Source organism: Sapajus apella, unplaced genomic scaffold, assembly GCF_009761245.1.
Source record: "Sapajus apella isolate SASKATOON/1434 unplaced genomic scaffold, GSC_monkey_1.0 scaffold149, whole genome shotgun sequence".
NCBI lineage: Eukaryota > Metazoa > Chordata > Mammalia > Primates > Cebidae > Sapajus > Sapajus apella.
The window spans coordinates 1,831,811-1,853,545 of NW_022437089.1; the positions used below are offsets into that span (position 1 = coordinate 1,831,811).

General features: G+C 37.3%; 1 protein-coding gene across 1 annotated transcript; it reads left to right on the forward strand.

Moving 5' to 3' along the window:
• The first annotated feature begins 2,141 nt into the window (after positions 1-2,141).
• LOC116541197 (phosphatidylinositol-binding clathrin assembly protein-like) lies at positions 2,142-15,471 on the forward strand. The gene is made up of 6 exons (XM_032265176.1): positions 2,142-2,541; positions 2,701-2,794; positions 2,912-3,023; positions 3,946-4,052; positions 4,869-4,910; positions 15,325-15,471. Exons 1-6 carry the CDS (start codon positions 2,447-2,449, stop codon positions 15,406-15,408), a joined length of 534 nt encoding a protein of 177 aa, XP_032121067.1. The 5' UTR covers positions 2,142-2,446; the 3' UTR covers positions 15,409-15,471.
• The last annotated feature ends 6,264 nt before the right edge of the window (positions 15,472-21,735 follow it).

A 21,735-nucleotide genomic window follows, 5' to 3' on the forward strand; every position in this document is an offset into this window, starting at 1 on the left:
ACACAATAGAGAGCTCGGTTATAAAACTATACTTAGTTAGTGGCAGTAAAAAACGTGGGGAAAAGCATGGGGGAAAGAATTTAAAATAAAGCCCATTGGCACAAATGCATCCCTATGGAAAAAATAGAATGAGATTTTAATCTTACTCCATATACAAAAATAAATTCCATGTGGATGAAATAGCTACATGAAAAAATAAAACTGAAGAAAATGTAGGAGAATATGCTTATGACATTTCGGTAAGGAAGACACCATGGTTAAAAGAAGATATTTACAATATATATATTATGGCCCAAAGGTTAATATTAAGAATACATAATTAGTAAGAAAAAGGCACTACAATAGACTAATGAGTAAAAGAAATGAACTGAGAGTTTAGAGAAAAGGAAACCAGAATGTCTAGTAACCATCTGAGAACATGCTCATATTAGCAAAAATTAAAATTTCTGACAGTATGAATAGTTGGAAGGACATTGAGGAAATGGGAATTCACATACTCTGTGGATACACGTAACTGCTGCAGCTCATCACTGTGGGGAGGAGAACATTGAGACACATTTAGAAAGCTGAAAATGCCAGCAAATCCACCTGTCACACCATATTTATAATAATGAAAAACTAGAAATCACCTAAATGTCCATCCGTAGAGAACAGATAAAATTTAGTGTAGTTATACAATGAAATGCTGTATTACATTAAATGGGATGTATACCAAGAAGCTGTATCTCAAAAACAATGCTAACAGAGGAAGCAAACTGTAGAATGACACTTAGAATACAAAACTATTTATGTAAAAAAATTTTAAATGCACCCAGTACTTGTCCATGGAACAAATGCATGTGAAACATAAGGAAAATAGACTGTAAAGATAGCACATTAAAATTATGATACCAGTTACTTCTAAGTGGAAGCAGGAAATGGATCTTGGGAATGGGGCTTTATCAGTAATAATTTATTTTCTCTTATTCTAGAAATAGACTTGAAGCAGATATGTCAAAAAGTTAGCAGTTGTCATTTCTAGGTAGTGGGGTCCACAGATGTATCATATTATTATTTTTATGTTCCTGTAATTTAAAATTACCCAAAATCATGGGTAATTTTGGGTATTACCCATGATGGGGCATGGCTAGATAGAAAGTCTTGGAGGGAAAGAGTGTGTATCCACATAAGCTTTAATGTTTAACTTCTTGTTTATTTGGGGGTACATAAACAAAGGAGAGTTGGCAGCACTGCAAATCCTTATGTTTGCCAGCACAGAATATGATTGTGTACAACTTAATCAATGCTCCTGAAAGAGATAGAAGACGTGTGGCAGAATTAAGTATACATTCATAATGACAATCATTATGAATAATGAACTTTTTTGTGTATAGACACTAATTTTAGAATTTGGCACATTTGTTTGACAGCGTTTCATTAAACATCTTTCATCTCGGAGCACTTTGTTCACTTTACATAATTTCCTGGATAAAAGTGTCATAGAAGGTAAGATGATTCTTTGATGGAAATATTTCCTATGGCAAGAAGGGAAAAGTTTTGAAAATCATGCCTAGGTAAAAAAATGTTCTAAATTATGAAGGCTGTGATGTGCTATACATTTTAAGAAGGTAAATAATCTCCAAATGCATTGATACAACACATATTTGAGAGCTTACTAAGAATAACAGAATATGCCATATGCTAGAGACAGAAAAGGTCTTTACTCAGTGAAGCCTTGTCCAGCCTATTAAAAATTGCAGCACCTTTATACCAATTCTCTGCCTGGGCTTATTTTTTCCACTTCTTGCTGGCTGTCTCTGTGTTCCTTTTCTTTTGCATACTTGCCATTTCCCATTGAAATGTAAGCTGTATGAGGATAGGAATATTTGTCTGTTTTGTTCACTGCTGAACTTCCATCACCTAGGACATGGCCTGGCTTATAGTACGCACTCAGTGATTGTTTAATGAATGAATAAATTGAAGGGGAATCAACATACATTTGGAGGTTGAGTAGAGAGTAGTTGAGTTTCTACCATGGCCTTTTTTCTCCTTTTTCTTTATGAAGTAGGTGGCAGGTCACTTGCTGAGTGGAGGGAGGGGGGAGGAGGCATGGTGGCAGTGGGATGAGGAGATTAAGGAGAATGCTAACAATTTATAATAGTTTCTGTGAAAATGTCAAAGGAACTGATGTGGTTCAACTATTTCATCTGTTCAGGAATGCCACCATCAAGACCCCATTAAGGGATGATATCAAGGCTCTAAGGAAATAAAAATTAACCTTTAACAGAAAGCTTGAAGAATGTTGGAATAGGTGATTAAATAAAGGCCATTCTAGCTTTTGTGCTTCAAAGATATTGTTGAGGTATACAGGTGAATGTGGAATAAGTCTGCATTTATTGACAGATTGTAAAAAGCCACTATTGGTTGAACTGAAAATAATCAAAATATCTCATTTTTAGGCTATACTATGTCAGCCTTCATCAGACGATACAGCAAGTACTTGAATGAAAAGTCACTCGCATATAGAATGATCTTATCTGACATCACAAAAACCAAGAGAGGGTCAGTAAATATCATTAGTTTGTGAGCAAGAAGTACTGAAACTTACATGTGGTCTGCTTTGTAGTTTGTCAAAAACAGCCCTATTTCGAGATGCTGATGTCACAGTGCTTCTCAAACTCTTAATTATTGAGGTTCATGAATTTCTTTTATCTTTTATAGGACAGAAGGTGTGATAAGAACTATGAATACTGAAGAGCTTCTAAACACACTTCCAGTTATTCAAACCCAGTTTAATGCTCTTCTTAGTTTTAATGTAAGAGATTTATAAATTTTGTTTAAAACTATAGTAAATAGCATCCTGTAACTATAGGTGAGAGAAAGAATTTTCTAACTGTGGTGTCAATTGGTTACTCTTTTATTTAATTTTCAGGCAAATCCTGATGAACTAACTAATGGTATAATACATGCTGCTTTTATGCTCCTCTTTAAAGATTCTCTTCGTCTGTTTGCAGCTTATAATGAAGGGATCCTTAATCTGCTAGGTAGGATAAAGAATAAACTTTTTAAAAGATTACTTTTTAAAGGATAAAATAGTAAAATAATTTATTTGTAAGAATCTTTTATCTCTACATTTAAACTCACATTTGCTTTAGATTCAAAATAGAAAATCTTTGCAGGGTCATATATATTTTTAAATACAGATATTATATCGCTTTACTGGTTAAACATTATTTGGCTAATTAGCCACAAAACTTTTCCATTTTTATGCAAGTGATAACTAATATTTCTGGGAAATTCATCAGGGAATCAACCTAGGTTTCCATGTTTATTCGTTATATGTTAATAAGGCCCATTCCCACCAACGTCAAGTAACACAGTTTTGACTTTCCTAAGAAGGTAAAGCCTATAACATAAGTAATTGTTATTGATGATATACAGGCATATATTTTTAGACTTTTCAGGAAATTGCTGTCATCATTTAGCCCTAATGAATGATTCATTTAGCTGCAATTATTCTCTAAACTTCATTAATGGGAATTTGATAGCTTTTCTTATACTGAAGAAATACATAGTATTATACATTTGTACGGTTATAAGAGAGTAGGAAACACAGCCCCTTCCCTCAAAGGGTTGCAGAGCTTTATATTAATCAATCAAAAAGACTATAGACTAGAAGTTGTTGAAATTAAAATCTAAACTGTCTGTGTATGCTATTAAATTCCATATACCCAGCATCAATACTTGATATACAGTAGTTTACTCCATAAAAATTTGTTGATCATGAGGATTGAGTAGTGCTATTTCTTGTTATTAAAACAGAAAATAACTTGATTAAAATTATAATTGTTTTGAGCCAGTTAAATTCATATCTAGAATTAACTTAAAATACAATAATCAGAATGGAGTAAAACTTGAAAATTGCTAAGCTATTGGCTCCTTTTGGTAATATTTTTCTATTTTTAGGCAAATATTTTGACATGAGGAAGAACCAATGCAGGGAAAGTTTGGATATTTACATCAAGTTCCTTCAAGGAAGAACCAAATTGATACAGTTTCTGAAAGTTGCAGAGGTACAGAAATCCATTTCTACTTAAGGTGTTTCTTTTTTTGCATGAATTTAGTATCAGTTGAGACTATACGTCTTTCTTCCACCACCATCACCACACAAACACACAGAAATTGATAGCTGTTTTAACTACTTTGTAAACAGTAAAACTAAAACTAAAATTAGGTACTTCAAATGTACTATCCAATGCACTTGCACTGAAAAGCAATCTTACAAGGACTTCTGTTTGCAGCCATAAAGATAACCGGCACCAAGCTTACCCTCCCACCAGAAACGATTCTAAAAGTAGACCAAAATATATATGACATAAGTCTTTCTAGGTAATGAACAATAGGTAGGTTTGTGGTCAGTGAGATAAAGACTTGAGGTGAGCCCATGTTCTCCCTGACATTCAGAGGAGCCCAGTCAGGATAAATACAAAGAGAACCACACCGAGGTAAGTGATAGTCAAACTTCTGAAAACCAGAGAGAACAAAGACATATTACCCATGGGAGAATGACAATATGAGTAATGGCTGACTTCTGAGTACTTGAAAAAATTAGAACACATTTGTATGATATCCAAAATGCAGCTTAGTTCTTCTCAAATCAGCAAAGACTCAATATCTGGCACGTCTTTTAAAAAGTCTATCCTTAGGATAAATATAAGGGTGTACTTAAGCGTGTGAGGCATACTTTAACCTGACATGATACCAGCCCAGAAAGACATCATAGTCTTGGGGTATTTTCTGTTTCATGCACACAATGATCAGTTACATTTTTGTTGTTGCCACTTCCTTCTGTAATATGTACTTTCCTCCCTACTTTTTTGCAAATCCAGCAAGTTGGAATTGACCAACGCAACATTCCATATATTACTCAGGTCAGTGTATCTCTCCTATGTACTTAAGTGACATGTTTGTCTTTGTTTATGTGTTTATCATATTATCATTATCTGAGACTCTCCATCTTTTGCTATATGCTTATGTGTGTGCATTTTCATTTCTCCATAAGTAACATATACATGTGTGCTTATTATGTGTGTGTATAACAACTAGACTATGCTTTTAAGATGATCAGTAGAAACAGAAGGGTATTTGGATTAATGAACTTAGTTTTGAGGGCTGCCTTGTCTCCCTTTCAGATATATGGTCTCAAGCAACTCATTTCCATTCTCTGTTTCTCATTTCTGCAACTGCAAAATGGGTATGATGCAGTAGCTAGCTCATAGCAGTGTTGTAAGAATCAAACGAGCTCAGGCTTTTTACTCCTCAGCAACTAGTCCTCAGGGATTCCCTCATGGACACAGGTATGATCCAACAAAGAAAGCTCAGAGGTTTCTGGAAAATCTGGAGACTCAGGACTTTCACAGCCATCCCCCAGTTGTCCCTGTCCTAGAAATCAGGGACTGGTGTGGTAGACCTGCCTTGGTTGGGACTAGAAGAATGAAGGATTATCTGAGATAGCACATGTGGAATGCTTGGACAGTGCCTGGTTCATGTGGCAGCCATGCGTATGTGAAGAAACTTGTGAAGAGAGAGAAGATGAAGATGTAGGAGAGAGAGGATGGTTGCAGATGCAAAAAACGTTAGGTTTAGTGGTATAGAAGGAAGGAGCTTTTGGCTGATGGCTTATAAATCTTTGAAGGAAAGAAATATGTTCTCTCAAGTATACACATCACAAATATTTCTTAATGTACTGACAAGTACAAAGGGAGCTTGCATGTAGCCCTGAAATCCCGCAAAGTGGTCCATGATGGGAACCACTGTTGGGTGAAATAGTGCATGGCTTCCTGAATGAGAAGTCAGATGACCAGCGGTGGGAAGAAAGAGACAATGAGAATGTTTGGGTTAGTAAGGGAGAAGATAGGGTTTCATTGCCTCTTGGCAACATAACCAGTGGATTTCAATCAATATTCATTCGTAAACATTCTCGACTCCTTTTCAGTTACAATGAATGAGACACAATCTTGGTCCCTGAGTTCCCAAAAAAGACTGAACAAAAACTACACATGAAGCATCACTAGATATCTATCATGATGTAGTCCTCTGATTTTTCTCTACATTGCCTTTCTTCCTTGAGGGAGGTGGTGGGGACAGCAAGGGGAGCTTGCCATTGTCAAGATGCAGATGAGCATTAACTGACCAGCACCTGTGGGTTGAGCTCTAAGGGACATTTGACAGGAGGAGTCCTTGAATCGAGGGCCACATTTCCCATCAGTCCACCCTCCTCCTTACCTCCGCTCTGGTCTTCCTGAAATCAAAACTGAAGTAGATGGCTGCAGGAGAGTCTGCAAAAGGCAAGTGGGGATCTTGGTAAACGCTCATGCAGATTCATTCCTCTGTAAATCAACCCTTTTCACTGGAAGAGCTTCCTTATCAGTACGCTGGGCCCTGGTCCTCAGCCAGTACAGAGAGTCATTTGTCAAGGCCTTCAGTTGGCAGCAGTGCCCCCGGACTACGTGCTTTCTTGGGCGTCCCAGAAACCCTGGAATGGAGTGAAATGCAGGGCTACGTGGGAGAGCAGGGAGACGAGAATTAAGTCAGCCCCGCCTTTGCCCAACTCAGTGGGTCTCCTTGAGAGAAGTCTGCAGTTTCAAGGAGCCTTTTCAGCCAGCCTGCTGCGAGATCCCGTGAAGGGGTGTGAAAGTCTTCCTCTGTGACTGTAGATTGGCCAGTCTCTCCTTGTGCATCCAACAGTTGTTACTACACTTTATGTGAATCAAGGCAAAATTGCTAGGTTTAAACTGCTGGCCATTTTAGAGATCCCTTCCGGATTTTACTCTCCTTAAGAGGAAACTTCCCTCCTTTCCTCAGTTAATCCTTTCTGCCTTGGCTCTGACATGGTCTGGGGACCACAGAGCCTCCTCCTGAGAGTCGCTGTCTGGTGTGTCTGTCTGTGTCCGTCCCTCTCCTTTCCACCATTCCCTGTGGTTCCTGTTGGCCGTGGCTCCCATAAACGCACATAGCAGGGTCTGCTTTGTCTGCAACGTGATGCGTTTTTATTTTTCACCAAAACTCGCAGTCCAAACATAACATTTCCGAGCCACGCTCTTTGTCAGAGCTCTAGGGGCACAACCCTGGGGACCTGCTAGAAGGTGCCACCGTAACGTGTGCCTAGATGTGTTTTTCCTCAGTTAGCACAGCGTTCCTGTGGTTCTGGTGGCTGGAGGGTGACTGTGTGCCTCATGAAGGGGGTCCTTACTGCGTCGCATCTACTCTTTTCACGGAAAGCAACTTGTAGAATGTTTTCAGTGTTTCTAAGCGATTTTCTGCCGATCTTGTCTGCTAAGATTGTGTGGCAGCGTTTCCACAAATTTATAGCTGGCAGTGAATTGTCTCAAAGCAAATCAGACAGAATAAGATGTTTCCAACATTGTTCAAATACTGACAACTTTTGTTATTTATCTCTCAGGATTGTTCCTTAGGTCTGCCCACACCTCTGTAAGTAGTTCATTAAACACTTCCTCATGCCAGCTCAGCAGTTTATATCACCCATCTTCCCCCCCATATTTGCTTCTCTTTCTGTGGACCCTTCTGACCCTTCTGATCTCCCTCAACTGTCCTTTGCAATCCAACACTGAGTCCTAACCACTTTGTCTGCACTTTAGCTTCAACTTCCCTCCTCTCTCACCTTCCAGTCCGTCTTCATATACTCTGCCCCCTGTTGTTTGTTTTACAAAGTGCATCCAGATTGCAGATCTGATAACATCCAAAACAGAGATCCGGTCATTTCATCTCTCACTTAAAAGACTTCGAAGGTCTCCCGGGATTCTAGGATAAAGTGTAAACTCCTCAACATTGCTTTTAATTGGTCCTGCATTGTCAAATCCTTGCCTACCCTCCAGCTTTATCTCCCTTATGCTCCCCTCTGCTCTCTTTGCTCTAGCAACAGGGCCTTTGCACATGTTATCCCTCTGTCTACAATGCTCTTTCTTCCTATACTGACCTCCTTATTCCTCAGCTATCCTTCAGATCTCAGCTCAACTATTTCTTTAGGAGGGCTTGCCTCCCTGACTTCCCTGACTTGGTTAGATTCCCCTGCTTCAACACTATCTGAGTATTGTGTACCTCTCTTTCATGCTACTGTTTACAACTTAAAATGACTTTGCATTTATTTGTGTGATTGTTTGATATATCTTCCCCTGACCTGTAGACTGTAATCTTATGAAGCTTGGGATCAAGTTGTTTGTGCCTATGGTTATATCCCCAGTTCTTATGGTAAATTATCATAAATATTTCTCGAACAAAGAATGAGTGAATGGTTCAGGGGAGATGGTGGAATATAGAATCCTGGTGGGGAACTGGCCTTATGTAAGGGGAAGTCTACTCTTTCTATTTTTTTCCCCCATAGGTTTTTGGGGAAGAGGTAGTATTTGCTTACATGAGTAAGTTCTTCAGTGAACTTGTGATTTGTGAGATTTTAGTGCACCCATCACCCAAGCAGTATACACTGAACCCAATTTGTAGTCTTTTATCCCTCACTCCCTTCCCACCCTTTCCCTCTGAGTCCCCCAAATCCCTTGTGTCATTCTTATGCCTTTGCATCCTCATAGCTTAGCTTGCACTTATGAGTGAGAACATACGCTGTTTGGTTTTCCATTCCTGAGTTACTTCATTTAGAATAATAGTGTCCAATCCCATCCAGGTCACTGCAAATGCTGTTAATTTAATCCTTTTTATGGCTAACTAGTATTCCATCATATATCTATACCACAGTTTCCTTGTCTGCTCCTTGATTGATGGGCATTTGGGTTGGTTCCACATTTTTGCAGTTGCTAATTGTGCTGCTATTAACATGCATGAGCAAGTATCTTTTTTGTATAATGACTTCTTTTCCTCTGGGTAGACACCCAGTAGTGGGATTGCTGGATCAGATGGTAATTCTACTTTTAGTTCTCTAAGGAATCTCCACACTGTTTTCCATAGTGGTGGTACCAGCTTACATTCCCACCAGCAGTGTAGAAGTGTACCCTTTTCACCACATCCATGCCAAATCTATTATTTTTTCTTATTTTTTTGATTATGGCCATTCTTACAAGACTAAGGTGGTATTGCATTGTGGTTTTGATTTGCATTTCGCTGATCACTAGTGATGTTGAACATTTTTCCATATGTTTGTTGTCCACTTGTATACCTTCTTCTGAGAATTGTCTGTTCATGTCCCTAAACCACTTTTTGATGGGATTGTTTTTTATTTTCCTAGCCAATTCATTTGAGTTCATCGTAGATTCTGGATATTAGTCCTTTGTCAAATATATAGATTGTGAAGATTTTCTCCCACTCTGTGGATTGTCTGTTTACTCTGCTGACTGTTCCTTTGCTGTGCGAAAGCTCTTTCATTTGATTATTAGGTATATTCCTAAGTATTTTATTTTTTTGTAGCTATTGTAGAAGGAATTGAGTTCTTGATTTGATTCTCAGCTTGGTCACTGTTGGTGTATGAGAGAGCTACTGATTTATGTACATTAATTTTTTATCCTGAAACTTTGCTGATTCCTTTTATCAGTCCTAGGAGCTTTTTGGAGGACTTTTAAGGGTTTTCTAGGTATACAATAGTATCATCAGCAGACAGCAACAGTTTGACTTCCTCTTTATTGATTTGGATGCTCTTTATTTCTTTCTCTTGTCTGATTGCTCTGGCTAGGACTTCCAGTACTATGTTGAATAGAAGTGGTGAGAGTGGACATCCTTGATGTCTTCCAGTTCCCAGAGGGAATGCTTTCAACTTTTCCCTATTCAGTATCATGTTGGCTGTGGGTTTTTCATATATGGCTTTTATTACATTGAGGTATGTCCCTTGTTTGCCAATTTTGCTGAGGATTTTTATCATAAAGGGATTCCGGATTTTGTCAAATGATTTTTCTTCATTTTTGTTTTTAATTTTGTTTATGTGGTATATCATCTTTATTGACTTCCATATGTTAAGCCATCCCTGCATCCCTGGTATGAAACCCACTCGATCATCGTAGATTATCTTTTTTATATGTTGTTGAATTCAGCTAGCTAGTATTTTGCTAACGATTTTTGCATCTATCTTTATCAGGGATATTGTTCTGTAGTTTTCTTTTTTGGTTATGTCCTTTCCTGGTTTTGGTATTAGGGTGATACTGGCTTCATAGAATGAGTTAGTGAGGATTCCCTCTTTCTCTATCTTGTGGAATAGTGTCAATTGGATTGGTAACAATTCTTCTTTGAATATCTGGTAGAATTCAGCTGTGAATTCTTCTGGTCCTGGACTTTTTTTGTTGGTATTTTTTAAAATTATCATTTCAATATTGCTACTTGTTATTGGTCTGTTGAGGGTATCTAACTCTTCCTGATTCAAGCAAAGAGGGTTGTATTTTTTCTAGGAATTTACTTCTCTAGGTTTTTTAGTTTATGTGTGTAAAGATGTTCATGGTAGCATTGAATGATGTTTTGTATTTCTGTGGTGTCAGTTGTAATATCTCTCATTTCATTTCTAATTGAGCTTATTTGGATTTTCTCTCTTCTATTCTTGGTTAATCTTGCTAATAGTCTATCAATTTTATTTCTCTTTTCCAAGAATCAGCTTTTTGTTTCATTTATCTTTTGCATTTTTTTGGTTTCAGTTTAATTAATTCTGTTCTGATCTTGGTTATTTCCTTTCTTCTGCTGGGTTTGGTTTGGATTGTTCTTGTTTCTCTAGTTCCTTGAGGTGTGACCTTAGATTGTCTATTCTTTCCGAATTTTTGATGTAAGCATTTAGGGTTATGAACCGTCCTCTTAGCACCATGCTTGCTGTATCCCTGAGGTTTTGATAGGTTGTGTCAATATTGTCATTTAGTTCAAATAATTTTTTAATTTCAATCTTGATTTCATTGTTGACTCAATGATCATTCAGAAGCATGTTATTTAATTTTCATGTATTTGCATGATTTTGAAGATTCCTTTTGAAGTTGATTTCCAGTTTTATTACACTGTGGTCTGAGATAGTACTTGATATAATTTCAATTTTCTTAAATTTATTGAGACTTGTTTTGTGGCCTATCATATGGCTTTCTTGGAGAACATTTCATGCGCTGATAAATAGAATGTATATTCTGTAGTTGTTGGGTAAATGTTCTGTAAATATTTTTTAAGTCCATTTTTCCCAGGGTACAGTTTAAACACACTGTCTCTTTGTTGACTTTCTGTCACACACACGTATATAAGTTCTCCCTTCTGCTTGTTCGATTCTATTGCTGAGACTTTCCAGAGCATTTTGCATTTCTCTAAGTGCATTCATTATTTCCTGAAGTTTTGATTGTTTTTATATTTATACTAGCTATTTCACTGAAGATTTCTCCCACCATTTCTTGTAGCACTTTTTAATTTCCTTAAATTGGACTTCACCTTTCTCTGGTGCCTCACTGATTAGCTTAATAACTTACCTTCTGAATTCTTTTTCAGGTAAGTCAGGGATTTCTTCTTGGTTTGGAATCAATTGCTGGTGAGCTACCGTGATTTTTGTTGGGGGTGTTAAAGGACCTTGTTTTGTCATATTACCAGAATTGTTTTTCTGGCTCTTTCTCATTTGGGTAGGCTATGTCAGTGGGAATATCTGGGGCTCAAGGCTGCTGTTCAGATTCTTTTGTCCCATGGGGTCTTCCCTTGATGTAGTACTCTCCCCCTTTTCTTAGCGATGTGGCTGCCTGAGAGCCGAGATGTGGTGATTGTCTATCTTCTGGACCTAGCCACACAGCATGTCTACCAGGCTCCAGACTGTTACTGGGGATTGTCTGCAGAGTCCTGTGATGTGAACTGTCTGCAGGTCTCTCAGTTGTGGATACCAGCACCTGCTCCAGTGGAGGTGGCAGGGGTTAGAAATGGACTCTGTGGTGGTCCTTAGTTCTGGTTGTTTTATGCACTATTTTTGTGCTGGTTGGCCTTCTGCCAGGAAGTGGTGCTTTTAAGAAAGCATCAGCTGTGGAAGTATAGGGAGGATCAGGTGGCGGGCGAGGACCTAGAACGCTCAAGAGAATATGACCTTTGTCTTCAGCTACCAGGGTGGGTAGGGAAGGACTATCAGTTGGGGGCAGGATTAGGTGTGTCTGAGCTCAGAACCTCCTTGGGTGGGTCTTGCTGTGGCTGTGTGGGGAGATGGAGGTGTGGTTCCCAGGTCAATGGAGTTATCTTCTCAGGAGGATTATGGCTGCCTCCACTGTGTCATGCAGGTTGACAGGGTAGTGGGGAAAGCTGGCAGTCACAGGCCTCCCCCAGTTTCCAAACAACCCCAAAGGCCCATCTAACTCCCACTGTGCCCCCGCCAATGGCACCGAGTCTGTTTCCAGGGAGTGGGTGAGCAGGGCTGAGAACTTACCCCATGCTACCAGCCTCCCAGCTGTGAAAGCAAGGATGGCTTTTGTGCCATTCTGCCTGTGGAGTCTGCACACCAGATTTACACCCTCCCTTGAGTTCCGGCCAGGAGACTTCACGATCCCTTGGAATTTTTACAAAGTTCAGCTGGAGGTTTCCTTCTCCCTGTGTTCCTTTTCCAGTACCTCTGATACTCCTCCCCAAGGACTCATGTGAGACAAAGCACAAATGGCTTCCTAGGGAATCCAGCAAGCTCACAGGGTTTTTCCTGCTGCTTCCTCTACCCCTGTATTTCACTCCGCTCTCTAAATTGACTCAGCTTCAGGTAAAGTCAGAATCTTCTCCCATGATCTAAACCTTCAGGTTCCCCAGTGAGGGTATGTGTTCGGGGGTGGACAATCCCGTTTCCACTTCCACAGCTTGGGCACTCGCAGTATTCAGGGTGTCTCCTGGGTCCTGCAGTAGCAATCCATTTCCTTCAGGGGGTCTGTGGGTCCTCTCAGCTTTCCTAGTTTATTCCTGCAGTAGTTCTGGAGCAAAAGTTCACAATGCAGAGTGTCACACTGCTCTGTCTATCCACCTGGGAGCTGCAATCTCGTCCTCTAGTCTGTTTTTAATGGAAACAAAATAAAAAGATACATCTACATTCATTCATCAAATATTAATTAAACACTTAATATGTGCCAGGCACTTAAGATTCAGCAGTGTACAAAACAGACAAAATGCCTGTCTTCATGGAACTTATCGTCTATTTCAGGGAAATAAACAATAAACATACAAGAAAAAATCTATAATGTTAATAAAAATTATTGCCTTCGTGAAAAATAAATATTATAGTTAACGAGACTGTTGGAAACTCAATGTCTTCTGAGGAGATATGTATTTTAGCAGTTTTTTGATCATTTTAAGAAACTTTTCTTGTTTTTAAAAGCATATTTAAAAAAATATTTTTTTGAGAGGGCCTCACTCTGTGGTCCAGGCTGGAGCACAGTGGAGCAATCACAGGTCACTGCAGCCTTGACTCCCCTGGGCTCAGGTAATTCTCCCACCTCAGCCTTACAAGTAGTTGGGACTACAGGTGCACATCATCATGCCCAGATAATTTTTCTCTTTCTTGTAGAGATGAGGTCTCACTGTCACCCAGACTAGTCTTGAACTTCTGGGCTCAAACAATCCTCCTGTCTTGGCATCCCAAAGTGTTGGAATTACAAGCATGAACCACTGTGCCCAGCCAAACAATGTATTTTAAATCATAGTTTGAAAATCTGATTTTATACGAAGATGCTACTTTTAATAATGAACTTATATGTAGCAATTTTAGCTTTAATGAGGCCCTTAATTTTTGTTCAAAATCACTTTATTTTATTTGATTGCATTTTAGGTTTTGGGATACATGTGAAGAACATGCAAGATTGTTGCATAGGTACACACATGGCAGTGTGATTTGCTGCCTTACCCTCCATCACCTATATCTGGCATTTCTCCCCATGCTATCTCTCCCCAACTCCCCAACCCCCACTGTCCCTCCCCTATTTCCCCACTACAGGCCCCAGTGTGTGATGCGTCCCTCCCTGTGTCCATGTGTTCTCATTGTTCAACAACAACCTATGAGTGAGAACATGCGGTGTTTGATTTTCTGTTCTTGTGTCAGTTTGCTGAGAATGATGGTTTCCAGGTTCATCCATGTCCCTACAAAGGACAGGAACTCATCGTTTTTGATGGCTGCATAATATTCCATGGTGTATATGTGCCACATTTTCCCTGTCCAGCCTATCATCGATGGGCATTTGGGTTGGTTCCAGGTCTTTGCTATTGTAAACAGTGCTGCAATGAACATTCGTGTGCATGTGTCCTTATAGTAGAACGATTTATAATTCTTTGGATATATATCCAGTAATGGGCTTGCTGGGTCAAATGGTATTTCTATGTCTAGGTCCTTGAGGAATCACCACACTGTCTTCCACAATGGTTGAACTAATTTACATTCCCACCAACAGTGTAAAAGTGTTCCTATTTCCCCACATCCTCTCCAGCATCTGTTGTCTTCAGATTTTTTAATGATCGCCATTCTAACTGGTGTGAGGTGGTATCTCAATGTAGTTTTGATTTGCATTTCTCTGATGACCAGTGATGATGAGCATTTTTTCATATGTTTGTTGGCCTCATGCATGTCTTCTTTTGTAAAGTGTCTGTTCATGTCCTTTGTCCACTTTTGAATGGGCTTGTTCATTTTTTTCTTGTAAATCTGTTTTAGTTCTTTTTAGATTCTGGATATCAGCCCTTTGTCAGATGGGTAGATCGCAAAAATTTTTTCCCATTCTGTTGGTTGCCGATTCACTCTAATGACTGTTTCTTTTGCTGTGCAGAAGCTGTGGAGTTTGATTAGGTCCCATTTGTCTATTTTGGCTTTTGTTGTCAATGCTTTTGGTGTTTTGGTCATGAAGTCCTTGCCTACGCCTATGTCCTGAATGGTTTTGCCTAGATTTTCTTCTAGGGTTTTGATGGTGTTAGGTCTTATGTTTAAGTCTTTAATCCATCTGGAGTTAATTTTAGTGTAAGGTGTCAGGAAGGGATCAATATACTGTTCAAAATATTTTTATACAGTTTTTCCTCAGTGTCCATGTGGGAATGTGCAAGTCCCTGATATATAAAATGGTGTAGCATTTGCATATAACCTATACACATCCTCTTTAAATCATCTCTTAATTACTTTTCATACCTGGTACAATATAAGTACCATGTAAATGGTGGTCAAAATGTATTGTTTAGTGAATAATGACTAGAAAAAATCTTTACATGTGCAATAGAGACACAACCATCTATTTTGTTCAGAATACTTTCTAACCCTTGGTTGACTGAATCCATGGGTGTGAAGCCCATGGATATGGAACCCATGGATATGGAAGGCTGACTGTAATATAAAGAGTATGAATTTGCTAAAACTATCAGAAAATAAGTTTTTTATAATAAATTTTTTAGGCACCTCACAGTTTACTTGAAGCACTAAAACAGCATTTAGCTTCTTTGGAAGAGAAAAATGATACTTCACCTTCTTACCGGTAAGTTAATAAATGTCTTAATGTACGTTAATTTTGTTTCCCTCCAAATAATTTCCTGCATCCTAAATTTAATTATATGAGGTCAACTAAATAAGTTATGGGCTATGAATATGATGGAATACTATTAAGCTATTTTAAATGATGATATGGGACAGAGGTTTTCAGTCTTTTGTGGGTTTCCATACTCTTTGTAGATGATATGCTTCCCAAAGGAACATATTTTATTAAACTGAATGATTTGCAAAGTCAGAGAATGGAAATATTTGAGAATTTAATTCCTTCCCCTAGGGGCTCCTCTAGTGAGAATAACTATTATTGGTGAAGATTATTTAATGGCATGTCAAAGTGTTTATTCATGAGACAGAACACATAGTAACATTCAAGACATGTGTAGATGCATGCATCTATCTACACATACACATACATGTACTCTGCTATATATCCATATTCATATAAACTGAATAATACAAAATTTGAGGTATGTCACCCCAAAATGTTCACATTAGCTATTTCTTTTCTTTTTTTATTTTTGAGACAGAGTCTCGCTCTGTTGCCCACGCTGGAGAGCAGTGGCATCATCTCGACTCACTGCAACCTCCACCTCCTGGGTTCAAGTGATTCTCCTGCCTCAGCCTCCCCAGTAGCTGAAATTACAGGCAGTTGCCACCATGCCCAGCTAATTTTTGTATTTTCAGTAGAGATGGGATTTTACCATGTTGGCCAGGCTCATCTCTAACTCCTGACCTCAGGTGATCTGTCCACCTCAGCCTCCCAAAGTGCTGGAATTACAGGCATGAGCCACTGTGGCTGGCCTCAGCTATTTCTAAGTGTAACAATTGTGGTTGATTTCAGTTTTCTTTTTTATATTTTTCTATATTGTCCACAATCACTACAAAGGTCATATAATATTAACTCATTAGACTTTTTAAGGTTGTGTTGATTGTAATCTATTTATATTATCACCTTCTCTTAGACAAGTCCATTGACTATTTCTTAATTATCTCTATAACAGATAGATCTATAGTTAGTATATAATTGGCGAGATGGATTGATAGATGGATAAATCAAAGAAATGTAAGTTCAATTAGGTAGAATATATATAATTCTATTTATTCTACAGTATGCCTCATAATTACTGTGATCTTTTAAGTCTCCAGTGTGCATTGACTCCATCCTTCCCAAATAGTCCAGCTGTGACAGCTTCAGCAACCACAGCTTGGTTTGCAAGTAATATGGCATTATTACATGATTATGTCAATAATAACTGAAGATAGGACTAGAATCTTTATTTTTTTCACTGCTAAACTACCAACTGTGTCTGCTGCCTCTTCCTGAAGCAGTATGTGACCCAGTACTTTCATTCATAGGAATTTATTCAACATATGTATTCACAATTGTGAAATGATACAGGAATAAGAATATTCATTGCAATATTATAATGGCAATGGCAAAATTAATAAGAGGCTTGTTTTTATATACTGAAATGGAGATCCCCAAGTTATGTTGTTAAATGACAAATGAGCAAGAAGTGAAACAAGTATAGTATGCTATTATTTTTGTTTTTTAAGAGTAAAAAGAAAGAATACATATGTAATGTCTTAAATAATACTTCTGGAAGGATATATAAGAAATGCGTTAAAATGGGCTGCTTCCAAAAAGAATGTAGTGGTTCATGGAAAGAGATGGTGGGTGAGTCTCCACCGTGTACCATTTTCTAACTTTTGAAATTATACCATGAAAATAATTACCTATTAATATATAAAGTTCACAAAGAAACAAAATGGCTTACTTACCATTTCCCAAACCTTTCTCCTTTGCTTTTAGTGTGGGATTCGTAAATGGCACTGCCATCCATGCAGGTGCTCAGTTGATACCTGGGAATTATTTTTGACACTTCCTTTCCCCTCACTTCCATATCCAACCCATTACCAAATCCTATTCATTCTACTGCTCAATGATCTCTCAGTTCTCTCCACTTCTATCCATCCAAACTGCCTCAACCTTAGATAAAACCACTGTCATTTATATCCCGGATTACTGTAATAGCTACATCCTTATGCCCTCCCATAATCCATTCTGAATATGACAATCAGAGTGATATTTTAGAAACTTAAATATAATCATGCTATTCCCTTCATCAAAACCTTTAAGAGAATTTCAGTTATCCAAGGATAAAGCCTACAAGCTTCATTTTGTGTTGTTCTTGCTCAACTTTCTGGGATACTGGAGTTGTTTCACTTATTTACAAATCCCCCAGTGTCTTTCTAATTCTCAGGCTAGAATCCTTTTCTCTCCTTCCCCTGGCCCTAATCCTATGGCCTATATTATTTTATCCTTTAACTTTCAGATTAATTAATAGAGAAGACTCATTCTTGACTCCCTAGATGAAGTTAAATTTCCTTGATACATTCATATAGTATTCTGTACTTCCTCTTTTGTAATATTTAACAAATTGTAATTTTACTCAGGGCGTTTACTCATGCTTGTCCTGCAGGATCACCATGGTTCACTTTCTCACATCTTTTAGGTCATATTAAAAGTTCCCTTCTCAATGAGCCATTCCTATTTTAAATTTAAATTGCTGCATGCACCAAGCTAAATACATAAACCAAAAATTATTAGAAATAAATAGAGAAGTTGAGAAAAATGCGATTATAATGGGCAATTTCAAATCATCTCTTTCATTATTCGACATATCTTCCCCACTGACATATTATGTCTCTTTCCCTGATGTTTTTTCCTTAGCACTTACTAGTATCTGACATAGCATATACTTCATCCTGGTTGTTTTCTGTCTCCATTAGAATGTAAATCACATGAAGGCAGGAATGTTTATCTTTTTTCCTTAGTGCTGTATCTTTAGCACCTAGTACAGTGCCTGGCACATAACAAGGACTCAATTAAAATTTATTCAATAAATAACTTAAAATCACTCCTCTTTTACTTAATAATTTGAGGTCCTGTTAGTTTGTAATGGGACGGTACATATATGTCATTATTGTATTGATATAAACTTGGTTTATGTTTTCATCTCATTTTGTCTCTTATTTTTAGATTATTTTTCCTACATGATACATTACAACCATCATTAACATCAAAAGCCAATGAGCCTATTGGAGCCAGACGGCAACCTGCTAGACTTGTAGGAAGTAAACATCTATTTTTCAATTAATATTTTAAAATGTATTTAAGAAAAAGTATTTATACAAAATAATGTAAAACCTACGTTTGTTTTGTGAAACTGATAGTAACTTTGAAGAAATCCCAGTCAATAGATAAGTTTTTATTATTTAACAAAAGACAGAGAAGGAGGGCTGGGCAGGAAAGAAAAAAAAAAGACAACCAATAAATACATGCTAGCGGAAGAGGCTTGTAAGAACCAGAAAATAATTTTCAAATTAGATATTATACTTGCCTGTTATAAAACTTTATAACGTGAACTTTTTAAACTTAAATAATTAAAGTGGAAAATTTATTTATTATGTACTATCCTAACTTTTGTAGGTAAAGTTCTTGCTTAAAGTACACTGTATTACATGTTTCTCCACCTACCTGTCTGGTGATCCCTTTTTGGCTCATCTGAAGGATCTTCTTTTCTAGGCATGTCTTAAATATTGGCATTCCTCATAGTTCTTTGTATTCTTGGTTCTTTTCTTTATGATAATAGACTCTATTAAATGAGTAATGCTTATTTTTATTTTATCAAGCAATAATAATGAATCAACTAGTTGGAGCTCCTGAGTATCATAGGTTAACCAATGTCAACTTCAGTGAGTTAACTCCTAAAATTTCAGCCAAAAAAAATAACAGGCAAATGGAAACCAAAGGGAGGCATAAGTGATAATATTAACAACAAATAATATAGAATGTAAAGTTAAAAGCCAGGTAAAGAGAATAAGGATAAGGGTTTTTAAGCCTTATTTGACATAAAGGGCATGATCTGATGTTAATCAGCTGGGAGAAACAGCAAGGCCTGTTTCTTCAGATTCTTCTCTGTGACCCCTCTGTGACCATTTGCCTTCAGACATAGGATGTTTCTTACCTGGATTTTTAGGCCTACTTAAAAATCCCTCCTTTAAGGATAGAAGGGATATTATATAATGATAAAAGGAACTATTTATGAAGATGTAACAATATTAATGCTGTAGGTACTAAGCTAAATATAGAAAGCAAAAATTATTAGAAATACATGGAGAACTTGAGAAAAATATAATCATAATGGCAATTTCAAATCACTTCTTTCATTATTAGGCAGGTCTAGTAGATAAAACATAAGTAAAGACAGAGGAATTTGAATAAAACATAATGAATAAATAATAATAAACCAGAACACGTGCACATGCATGCATGTGCACACACACACACACACACACACAGAATGTTCATTTTCTTTAAAGCAACAATATACTTGGACACAAAGAAAACCTTAACAAAATTTTGAAGAATTTTACGGTTTACATTTTCTCATAATTCAATAAAATTAGAACTAATTAATGAAAGTTTGACCATGAAATTTTTTTTGGTAAAATTTATAAATGACATATATATATATTTTTTATTGTACTTTAGGTTCTAGGGTACATGTGCAGATCAATCAGGATTGTTGCATGGGTACATACATGGCAAGGTGGTTTGATGCCTTCATGCCCCCATCACCTATATCTGGTTTTTAAACATTTAGAAATTTAAAAATGTAATTCTTTTGCCCAAGAGGAAATCAAAAGGAAAATTATTCACTATCTAAAGGTAATGAAAAAGAAAACTTCATACCAGTGCTAATAAGGCACTGTGAGAGCTAAAACTCAGATAAAAATTTGTGGCTTTAAATATCATTGTTAAAAAAGATAAATTTGAAGAAAGAATTTCATTTTTATCATAAGAAAATAGAAAACAAAATAATTAGGAAGATAAAACTTTTAAAGATAAAAGCTTAAATTAATGACACTACCAACAAAAACAAATACAAAAGTTCCTCGTAAAGTCTAGTAAAATAAGCTCCTCTGATTAAATAGAATAGAGAATGCAAAAGTTTATATTGGGAATAAAAAAGCTGACAGATGCAGGAGAGATTAAAATAATTATGATGATTGTGCAACCATTTGGCAACAGCCTATTTGAAAATCTAGAGGAAATGGATGATTTCCAAGCAAAATATAAATTACTACATGCCATCTAAGAAGAAGCAGAAAGATTCATAGACCAGTTACCACATAAGTTTTTGAAAAAGTCACTGAAGATCTACCAATGCATCATGGGTTCACGTTTGAGCTATCTAATCCTTAAAGAACAGGTAATTTCAATTCTATGCCACAGAAAAAGGGAAGATCTCCAATTCAGTGTAGAAAGTGACATAACTTTAATATCAAAGCTGGATGAAGATGAACAAAGAAAGGAAGCTGCTAACCAGCCTCACATATAAATTATATTTGGCATAATGTTACATAAAATATTAATACATAAAATTCAGGAATATATTTTTAAAATTCACTATTTCTATAGACTGCTTCTTTGATATTGAAGTGTACTGTATGAAACCCTGCCTGGGATGATAGTGGTGGAGGTGGTGTAATGAAAACTGGATGCACTGGGATACATTTTGGAGGTAGCAGTGTTGATAGTATGTACTGTTAGAAGTGAAGAAAAAAGGAGGAATCAGGATAGTGCTTAGATTTTTGGCTTGAGCTACTTAATATATGGATGGTGGTGTCGCATATTATGATGAGAAAGATTAGAGGAGAAATAGTTTGAGTAGATAATTTGAATCAAGAGTTATGTTTGAGATCGGGCAGAGTGGCTCACGCCTGTAATCCCAGCACTTTGGGAGGCCAAGGCAGGCAGATCCTGTGAGGCCAGCAGTTTGAGACCAGCATGGCCAACATGGTGAAACCTTGTCTTTACTAAAAATACAAAAAAATTAGCTGGGTGTGGTGGTGCACACTTATAATCCCAGCCATTTGGGAGGCTGAGGCATGAGAATCGCTTGACCCTGGGAGGTGGAGTTTGCAGTGAGCTGAGATCACACTACTGCACTCCAGCCTCAGTGACAGAGCGAGACTCCGTCTCAAAAAAAAAGAGTTATGTTTGAGATATGTATTAGGCATCCAAGAGGCAGGTAGACATATGAGTCTGGATATTAGAGCTGGAGATAAAAAATTTGTGAGTCATCAATGTATACATGGTAGTTAAAACCATAAGACTATTTTGTTTACAAAAGAAAAGCATACACATATATTTAATATAAATTTTATATAACACAGGAGCTTTCATAAAGAAACGAAGATAGGAACAAATAGTTAAGCATGTGTGTTTTTGTCTCAGGTTTAATGAAGAA

What these genes read in the sequence shown, in the direction of transcription:
- LOC116541197 (XM_032265176.1), top strand. Translation starts at nt 2,447, where the DNA reads ATGTCAGCCTTCATCAGACGATACAGCAAGTACTTGAATGAAAAGTCA. An exon ending in ATGCTCTTCTTAGTTTTAAT is followed by an intron (nt 2,795 to 2,911) that starts GTAAGAGATTTA and finishes TTTAATTTTCAG; the next exon opens with GCAAATCCTGATGAACTAAC. An exon ending in ACATTCCATATATTACTCAG is followed by an intron (nt 4,911 to 15,324) that starts GTCAGTGTATCT and finishes TAAATTTTTTAG; the next exon opens with GCACCTCACAGTTTACTTGA.